Source organism: Electrona antarctica, assembly GCF_951216825.1.
Source record: "Electrona antarctica genome assembly, chromosome: 10".
Taxonomy (NCBI): Eukaryota; Metazoa; Chordata; class Actinopteri; order Myctophiformes; family Myctophidae; genus Electrona; species Electrona antarctica.
Genome location: NC_136791.1, coordinates 28853654 through 28864167, shown reverse-complemented (window position 1 = coordinate 28864167; position 10514 = coordinate 28853654). Strand labels below are relative to the sequence as shown.

Here is a 10514-nt window from a genome sequence, read left to right as displayed (position 1 = left end):
TCTTTCAGTCTGAGGCAGGTAAATTAAGACTTGTTTCATGAATTCAAGTTAATGTAATGTAACAAAGGACATTAAAAAAAAAGATAAGGCGATGCAGTCCTGCAGTATAGGTCATTTATAGTGTCTTTATAACATTAATTTACCTTAGCAGGTATTGTGGGGCATTGCTTAAGACCTCATTACCTCTGTTGGGAATGCTAAATGATTCCATAAAGAAAAATAAAATATTCATTACGTTAGTTAATAATTCATCGAGATAAAATGCTATATATCCAGTTTGCATAGAGAAGATTAATGCATAATGAGCGCATGCTCAGCATATTTGTCCTTGGGAATGGTTTTGATTTTATTTCATGAGCAAAAAGAAAATTAATTGAAAGTTAATTTTCATTTCGACTTCTATAAGTTATGAGAAATGATAAAGCAGATGCTTTCAAAGCAGTTTCTAAGTAAAACACAATTTACTGGGTATAGAAAGCAATGCCTTTAATTATTAGCATTTAAATATGCTTTATCAAATTAAATATTAATGGTGTCTGCTTGACCTAATTCCCACAGCTGAAATATTGAACTTCTAATGTACTGGAGTTCATGATAAAATACTATATATATATATATATTGTATTTGTTATATTGGACTGCTTGAGAAAGCACACACACACACACACACACACACACACACACACACACACACACACACAGTCCGTTACAATTCTAGTAATTCTCCACTGTATGTACAGGATTAAGTGTTCATTGCATACCCCAAATACTGCACTGTAAATTGTGCCTAGCCAAACACCGTCAAACAAATCTCTTCGTACGATAGAGGTTGATGTGGCTTTCAGGTTAATCTTTCTTTCTTTTTTCTTCTGACTAATTATCAATTGTGACACCTATTATAGTTTAACGACTGTTGCATTGGATAAATGGCATGTCTTCAATGTTATAATTCCGAGCATCTTGACAAACACGACCCATTAAACAACTCGGTGGCCTTTTGTCAAGAGCGATGATTACACTAATTAAAGCTGCAAAACATCTGTGAGGGCCGCAAGACGCGCTGGAATTAAACAGGTCATTAAATCAGCCAAGGAATATGTCAACATCCACACTAGGCTGTCAGTCTGACACTAACAACAAGGAAGGATATGCAATGTGTCCAAACTCTCTCTAAAGACGGGCAAGCTAACACTAATTGCAAAGCAACGTGGGAAAATTACCACTTGATTGCTCGAAAGAAACAAAATGTTTATCATAATCACTCAAACTTTTTTTCTTTTTAATTAATGACGTGAGCGATATGTAAATAGCCATTATACATACAGTGTGAGCTGCATTACCAGATTAGGTGTTAAGGTGCTTTGTATATTGCTAGCCTTTATCTATCGCTATATCTGTTAAGGCACTAAGGCAGACATCTCTGTCGGGTTAATCCTCTTTAAGCTGGCGATAGCAGCAAGTGATACTATTGATGGCATGTTACTAACAACATGTGTTCCTCTTTCATGGAAAAAAAAGCCCTGTCTCACAACAACCCCTTTCGAACCATTTAATAGGATTGTTGTTGTGTTTTTTTTACTCCACTCTGTGCATCAAACAACCGTTTCTCCCTGCAAGTGTTTCAACGTGTGCCTTAAGAGTTTGTCTACGCGCTTCAAATCACAAATCAACCTAGGTCAGGGGGGCTAAGATTGGCCTCCAGTGAAACCCTGCTGAGAACAGCTCCTTGTAAGGAGAGGGGAAAGTGGATTTTCCAGCTTAAAAAAAAACAGGATTGTCTCTGCTCAAGGCATTATCCTGTGTTCAAAGAGATTAATAAAGTGAGATGCTATTGATATGGGGCTGCAGTGCTCTTGGCTTAGTGTTGGTCATGTTCAATGTCTCTACTACTACGCCAACAAAAAAATGCAGTTTATGGCAAAACAGTATGCCATCCTCATTCCTTGAAGCAGGCTAATGGATTAAATCACAATCTATTTGAATATCCACTATAGGGATGCTCGTTATTTTTTATTGATAACGAGCATGTTCTATTATTTTGTGGAAAGACAGGAGACAATAAATTCTGAACAGAACCAGTATGTTTTACTCTTAGAGCCTTCAAATACAGTACTTTTCTAACAGATGGAAGTGGCAATTGCCCCCAGTGAGGCTCTCCAGCATTGAAGCACTCGGCCCTAGTGGTTAGAGCGTGAACTGCAGGCGGACCTGTGGATTCATGACCGGGAAACCCTGTGCAGCGCTCGTTTGCACTTCCGCATTTGACCACCAACATTTGGTGGTCAAATGCGGAAGTAGACGGTTCTTCTGGGTGCTTCAAAATGCCACTGAGCAACTTCCACTGAAATGAATAGCGGGGGGCAGGGCTATCGCTCCGGTTCAGTCTCTATCCTTTTATTACTCTATGGTTGGCAGGTATCAATACACTTTTAGACGCACATGTTTGTGCCAGCGTGGATGATTAGACTTATTTCTTGATCGCCTCATGTCTTGATTGTTTAAACATGACGTCATGGGCTGCTATGCTCAATAACAGGCTTGATAAGCCCAAAGCTTATTGATAACGGGTACTCGATAAGCTTGTTATCGGATTGTTTTTCGGGTATCAAGCTCCATCCCTAACATCCACCACGCTTTATGAGATAGCCCTTACTTTAGAAGACAGCAACATAAAACTAGACTGTCTTTAGTTGTTCAAAATGAAACATTTACTTCTCAGTCATTATGTATGTTTCACAGCACTCATCAAAGTGAAGAAATCCCATGATGTACATTGATGTGTTTAACAGAGTTTAAACTCAAGTCTCATTATAGATAAATTATAGTTTAATTAGCACAAATTCTCACCGACTAACAGCTTCTCAGCCAGTCCCGTTGAATAGATTGTCAAGTCAAAAAGGCAAATACAGAAAGATCTACTTACCCATTAAAATGGGCCACATATTTATTCGAAACACAATGCTTGAGAAACTATTTTAATGAATGTGTTTCTTTAGCTCAGGAGCTCATTCAAATGATACAAACTTTTAAATGCTGATGCTCTGCTCATTTGTCATTGCACTGACTCAGCGTGCACATTAAACTATTAAAATAACATACCGCACCAGGGCACAGATTGCCCAAATAACGTGCAATGCAAACAAAGTAGGTAGATTACTTTTAATTTTCATTGCCTTGAAGCAAGAATAATGATTTTTACACTAAAAAATATATAGCATTGTTAATAACAGTAACTAGAAATACACTCTGTCGAGCTGCCAACTTGCGCATTGCACACAAGTAGGCCACCAATACTACTCTGGTACGACTGCTGCTCTGAGTCCTACAGCTCCCTGCTGTCTGGGTACAACTGCTGCTCTGAGTCCTAGAGCTCTCTGCTGCTGTCTGGGTACGACTGCAGCTCCGAGTCCTAGAGCTCTCTGCTGTCTGTCTGGGTACGACTGCTGCTCTGAGTCCTATAGAGCTCTCTGCTGTCTGTCTGGGTACGACTGCTGCTCTGAGTCCTATAGGTCTCTGCTGCTGTCTGGGTTTGAAACACAGCAGTGGGTCAGTGGTCCCTCATTGCCCGGTAGAGTACACCAACATACACACATACATACCCAGCCGATACATACTGTACCCTCTATTGACCTTATACCAATTTTGAAACGTACTTTAGTTATGTCATCGAGAACAGTGGTTTCTCATTGGCTGTACCGACATACAGTACATACCTACAGTAGCCTCTGTCCCAGGCTTACTTATCTGCGAAAAGAAAAGGTACATACCCAGCCGATCGCTGTGCTTGGTCCCTGATTGGCCGAGCGACGTCACCGACATACATACTTGGTCCCTGATTGGCCGAGCGATGTCACCGACATACATACTTGGTCCCCGATTGGCCGAGCGACATCACCGACATACATACTTGGTCCCTGATTGGCCGAGCGACGTCACCGACATACATACAAACTTGGTCCCTGATTGGCCGAGCGACAAGTACTCGTAATTCGTAACTGCACCACATTTCTTAAGCAATACTGTTACAAGCATCTGAATGTGGGGAACGCATTTCAGAAGTACTAGGCCGGTGCACGCCTACCTCTTGTACTTGTTGTCAAGAGTACCCAGTGCAGTAGTACTCACTACTATGACCGATGCAGGGTGTCATCAACAACAGACTGCTGACATACCTTGTACATAAATACGAGACTGACAGATCCACAAACAGTATGTGCATTTACTGACTCTGAAAAGGAAGAGCTATATTGTACAACAACCTTAGAGCCGCGGTACAAATGTGGTGGATAGGTTGGGTTCGCTAGCCAATCAGGGTAATTCGAGACAGACAGACAGACAGACACACACACACACACACACACAATTTAGAGATAGATAACTGGAAAGGCGAATATATATACAAAAGAGATGAATATAAAATAAATAGACAAATAAATAAAATGTACTTCACTTGTCAATAACTCCCGCTCTAGAACACCACCGGGAGAGCCACCAAAGTCTCCCACAGTACGGACTCCGGGATGTGTCGAGCTGAAGCTAAATAACCTGTTTAGCTTCCAGCATGAGTTTGAGCTTGCGAAGGGCACCCTGGTGCTGGGGGAACTCCTCACTGATGCGCTGTACGATGGTGCTCACCTGGCGTGCGCGATCCCTCTGGCGCTCCAGCATGTGCTCCACCTGCTCCATGTTGGAGAGGGCCTTGTATCGACCCTCACGCACCGCCTGCAACTTGCTGGCTCGACTCTGGAGAGCCAACAGGCAACTGAAGTTCCGGTCTTTGGTGTCCTGGAGATTATGCAGGTCAGAGGCCAGGGTGGCGCTGCGCTGTTTGAGCTCAGTTAGCTGCTGCTTCTTCTCCTCCAGGCTGTTGTCCAGATCAGCCTTTTTCTCCAGCAGCTCTTTGATCGTCTGCTCACACTTCACCACTTGCTTGTGATTCTCCTGGATCTTGCGGCACAGGCCTTGGTTGATGCGTACAAGGTGGTCAGAATGTGCCGTTTGCTTGTGGTCAGTGCGGGCCTGTGCCTCGCAGTGCAAAACGATACTATCCTTTTTGTTCACCGTGGCTTCGCTTTCCCTGATGAGCTGCTGCTGCTGCTTCATCAGCCGGTTGTAGCTCCCCTCCATGCGATGAATCTCCAGTTTCATCAGGCTGATCTCGTCTTGGCCCACGTCCATATATGAACGAACGTCCTTCGTCAGCTGCAGCTTCTTCTCCCACAGCATGACTTGGTGCTCGTCCTCCGCCAGACGGCTGAGCAGCTGGTCCTTCTCGTCCAGGATGCTCTCCAGTTTCATCTGCATCTCTATCGAGGCTTCCTCGGCTCCCTTGATCCTGCGTACAAAGTCGTTCTCCATCAGGATGTTCTCGTTCTCCAGGTCCTGTTGCATCTGTCCCTTCTTATTGAGCAGGGAGTTGAGCCTCATTATGTCCGACCTCAGTGTCCTCCTATCCCTCTCCAGCTGTTCCAGCTCCCGTTGTTGCCCGGTAATCTCACCCTCGATACGGATTTGCCTCTGCTCCAGGACCATGTGTAGCGTTTGCTGCTGGATCGTGTCCTCTCGGGCCGCCTGCCTCTCTTGCGTCAGTCTCACTAGCTCCTGCTGCTGACTCATCCACATATGCTGGTCCTCCAAGATCTGGTCGTCCAGCACTTCGAGCTCCTTTGCCAGTGAGGTGGCTTTCATCTGCAGCTCGTATAATTTCAGGTTCTCTTGTCCACTAGTTACTTCAATCTGTTTGATGTTAGTTTTGAGAGTGTTGATGGTGATGCCCTTATTCTTAATGACATTGACACGGATAGAGATCTTGGTCTGGCTCTCGGTAAGCAGCTTGTTGTACCTGATGATCTCATGCTCTCGCTCATCCAGGTTACGGGTCAGTTCGGCCTGGCGCTGTCTGACATCACCGCTCTCCAAGCGCGCCGATGCTATGTCATCCTCCATCTTCCACAAGTGGGAGATCCGGTCCTTTTTGAGCTCGGCCAGCTGGTCGATGATTTGCTTGGAGCTCTTGGCAACCTTGTTGTGCGCGAGCTCCTGCTGTATCTGCGTCATGATTTTCTCCTTCAGGTCCAAACTCACAGCGCTCTCATTCTCCAAATGTTTGGTCAGGGTGCTCAGGTGTATCTGGTTTTTTTCACTTTCCTTGTTGAGCCTGTCGAGGAGACTCTTCTTCTCCTGAAGGGTGCTGTCGTAGGTGTTGTACTCGTCCTTCAAGGCCTCCTGTTCTGCCAGGGATTGACGGATCATTATCCTGTTAGTAGCGCTGTTTAGCTTGGCCTGCTTCAGTGCCACATTAAGTTGCTCATTCCGGTCTTGCTCTTTAGTGATGGCTTTCTTGTAGTCTTGAATCTGATAGTCCAGTAAGAGCAGTTCTTGGTTGGCAACGCGTAGGGAATTCTGCATTTCAGTGAATGCTTCATCTTTCTTCCTCAAAGCCACCAGACTGCTGTTCCACTGCCCAAGCATCTGTCTACGTTCCATCTTCAGAGACTCCATCGCCATCGTGGCCTCAGCGATGTACTCCTTGGCAGCCTCGGTCTCTTTTGCCTGGGCAACGGTCTTGGCCTCATAAATACCAACCTTCTCTGTCACTCTATCCATCTCCTCCGTCAGACGCTCCACATACAAATCCTGCCCATATTTCTGCTCCTCGGCCATGGTCTTCTCAGCCTGAGCTTTATGCGTGGCGTTCTTCATGGTTTTGATGTCGGAGCGAAGATCAGTGGTGATCTCCTTCATGTATAAGAGTCTTAGCCTCAGGTTCTCTTTCTCTGCCTGTAGTTGATCAACATGGGTCCTGTCTTCACTAACCTGATCGGCCTGGATGTGATACTGGCTCTTTATGCCCTCTAACTGCTCCTGGGCCTGCTGGCGCTCGGCTGCGGCCAGTGCAATGGCCTGATGATGGTCCTCCAGACTGGTCAGACATGTGAGCAGGTGCTCCTGTACTCTGGATAGACTCTCGCCCAATTCATCTCTGCGTTTCAACTGTATCTTCTCCAATGCAAACTTTTCCTTCAAATCCTCATTGATCCTTTCGAGCTGCTTTCTAAGGTGGTTCTTCAAGGCAGCCTGGAACCTTTCCACCAGGGGATGTTCAGGGTCAAGAATGATGAGTGCATCCTCGTCCTCGCCCTCCATCATCTGTTCCTCCGTCAGCAGCTGATCCTCTGCTGATGTTGTTGGTGAAGAGAAGTCACTGTAGCCGAGCTCAGATTGAGAGATAGAGTCATCGATAGCTAATGGATTTGACTGCTCTCCGTCAGACGGGGGCAACTCTGAGGCTTCCTCTCCCTCCTGATCGGCTCCTCCCACATCGCTCTCAGGCAGGTCACTCATTATCTGGTCTGTTATCCTAGCCGACGGTAGACCCTAGTTTAGTTTGCTACTATCAAAACCGTAACCGGTCGATGACTTAACAGCTGGCTACTCACGAGGCAGTAAATATGTGCTGGGTTTCTCAGGAGTTAAGGTTGGTTGCGAGCCGGGCTATTGCTGTAATTAAGCCGATATCACCGACGCGGTTGTAGATGACTGCCTGTAGGGCGGCGGTATTGGCGCCAAAAATGCTCCCAACCTATTGGTCTCAAAACTGGGATAAGTCAAGTATAGATCTCTATTTTTCATATTTTATATTGCCTCTGGTGACATCAGCATTGGTCCGTACCTCGCATTGTGATTGGCTGCCTGATAGACATCGTCACTGCTTCCAAATGTATAACTTTCAGCTCATCTTATTTCCTCCACCTCCTGTATTCTATAGCAGTGGCAGCCAGCTGGCCACCAACTTAGTGAGATTAGTTTGTGTTCTTTGTATTGAATGAATAGTGCATTCATTATCCATTATCAGATGACAGTATTTTGTGCAGTATATGCGTTGTAAGAGTACTTAGTGCAGTACATAAAAGAGTACCTGTCTATGATGTATCTGTGACGTATGACTTCATATTTGGGTTAGACTGCCATTGACTTTATACAAATATGTGAGACACGTTAAAGCTTCTAGGAACATCTTTGATTGCAGCCCCTAGATGTGTCACAGAGACTCACATTCTTTGGGAGCGTTCTACCCATTGCTGGCTGTCTGAAAAAAATATATATTATTGCTTATAGCAGCTTTAATGGAGGTACTGCCTTGGCCTACTGGCAGCATACACAATACATCTGGTGGTTTGCGAGACTAGCCCCATTCATGTTTATATTATACTATTTATATTGCTTGCTGGACGTTAGGTCCGTCCACACCATAACTTAAATATATCATTCTCGTCTGTCATCATTAGCCATCCACTTGAGTTAGCATAGAACAACTGTTTTCTAATGTGTCTTCTAATATGTGAGGGGGCCATGTTTTTCAATTACCTTACTTTTTTTAATTCAAAAAATAAATAAAAATGAAAAAGGTTATTGAAAAAACATGTCTCACTCACGCATTAGGACAATGTCAGAATAAGTGACATCGGACATCAAGGATATATCTACATGGGGGAGTTATTATGCTGACATAGCTGACCGAGTCCAGTGGTTTGATAAACAAGGGGGGCATGGTCATTTTTCAGTTTTACATATTTTACATATTATGAAACTACATAATGTAAGCTTTCATATGATGTATTGTTCATTGAAATTGGAAAAAAAATGAAGAAGATATGACCATCTGAAACTATGAGTACTGCAACAACACAAGGTCTGAGTCAGTACGTTTATAGACCAGGCTTCTGATTACAACAGGGCCATGTGTGCACTCGCTCCATCACAATACAAACCACTGCAGGGAGACTGCAGGTGGAAAGCTCTAGCAATGAGAAAGTATGAAAATAAAATATAATAGTACACTCATTCCTGTTTATTCCGAGACCTGACATCTGTAGTCTATATAGCACATAAAATAATTGTTGCTATTGTTTTGTTGATTTAGGTGCCATGCCATTTTACTTTCTCAGTCTCACCAAAAGGCAATGCTTTACTATTTTATATGCAAACTATCATGTTTGTAAGGTTGTCAAGCAATGTTGCAATCGTCTGTGTGTAGGAGGTGACATTTCTATGTTTTCTTGACTGTAAAAAGGCTTTGCTTGAATGGGGATCAGTTATGCCTAATGCTATCATGAAACCTATAGACCGATTCAGAAACGGGTCCCCTGGTCGCAGCGAACGTATTTCCTGTAGGCGGAGACGACATATCTGCGGTGTAAACGCACAGGTCTTCTACTACATTGAATGGTAGAGTGACTGATGTTAGTCTGCTCAAACGTTACTCTTTTACCTGCTTTTTACTAACACAAACTTTACAAAGATGCCCAGAACATCATACACCTCATACTTTAAATGCTTAGTATGAGGTATAAAGTACAGCAGCCTTGTGTTCATACAACAAAAAGATTGGGTATTGAGTAAGACTGAGGTTATGCATCTTTCAGGACCTTTCAACTGCTTCGTCTCAACCATTACTCTATGGCTCTGGTCTCAGCCACTGCGGTGTATTTTTTGACATTCCGTTTTTCTCCTAAGTTGAATGTTGCCACTACTGTTGGAGCAGCAATAAACTACACAGGTTCATCCTGATGTTCTGGGCATCTTTGTAAAGTTAGTGTTAGTAAAAAGCAGGTAAAAGAGTAACGTTTGAGCAGACTAACATCAGTCACCATTCAATGTAGTAGAAGACCTGCGAGTTTACACCGCAGATATGTCGTCTCCGCCTACAGGAAATACGTTGCGACCAAGGGACCCGTTTCTGAATCGGTCTATATACACCCCTGGTTCCAAGGAGTTTGCGGAAGTTTTTCTCTATGGAGAATAACATGGGGTCATCTTATAAATGCGTCCCATAAGAATTGTGGTCCAAAAATAAACAAACTGTCTCGGCAATATTGTCGGGGAGGTGTCTCTGTATCGTTTACGATAGTCATATTTGATACAGTCTAATTCGGCAGCAGGAACAATAGCGTTTTCTCTCAGTCAGTTGATTCTTCATATTCATACGAGTGAAACCACTGGGATGATTTGTTCAGTGCACTATTAACCCATTTTGACCTGAGATCCCATGTCTGCCCATATGGAGTTATTTGTCAGACATGCCCAAATATGGAGTCTATATTGCAGATGTCAGAACAACATTGTGATGTCAGAACAACCAGTGTGATGTCAGAACAGGCCAGCTCCATATATGGAGATATAGGGGTGATCAGGTCCAGAGCCCCGGGCAGAGGCTTTTGTGCTGGTTCTGGACAACCGGCTATACCCGACGGACTCGACAATGCACTCTGTGTGGGGGTGTGGAACGCGTGTGTCATATTTGAAGTCGGTGGGGCGAACGGTTCTCGAGTTACATGGATTACAGATGTACGTACTACAGACGTACACACAGAGACTTGGTGCATTTATAGATAAGATAGATGCGGGGTTGCACACTGAAAATAGCCGATCTACAAGCTCACAATGCGTTGCACTCATAAGAAGTAGCACCCCCCTCTACCCCCTGCTGAGGCAGACAACGTTGGAGACACTGA

At 44.1% G+C, this 10514-nt stretch overlaps 1 protein-coding gene across 1 annotated transcript; it reads right to left on the bottom strand.

Moving 5' to 3' along the window:
- Positions 1–4536: 4536 nt before the first annotated feature.
- ccdc40 (coiled-coil domain 40 molecular ruler complex subunit) lies at positions 4537–7344 on the bottom strand (the record flags this gene model as incomplete). The annotated part of the gene is made up of 1 exon (XM_079511898.1): positions 4537–7344. One exon carries the CDS (start codon positions 7342–7344, stop codon positions 4537–4539), a length of 2808 nt encoding a protein of 935 aa, XP_079368024.1.
- Positions 7345–10514: the final 3170 nt, after the last annotated feature.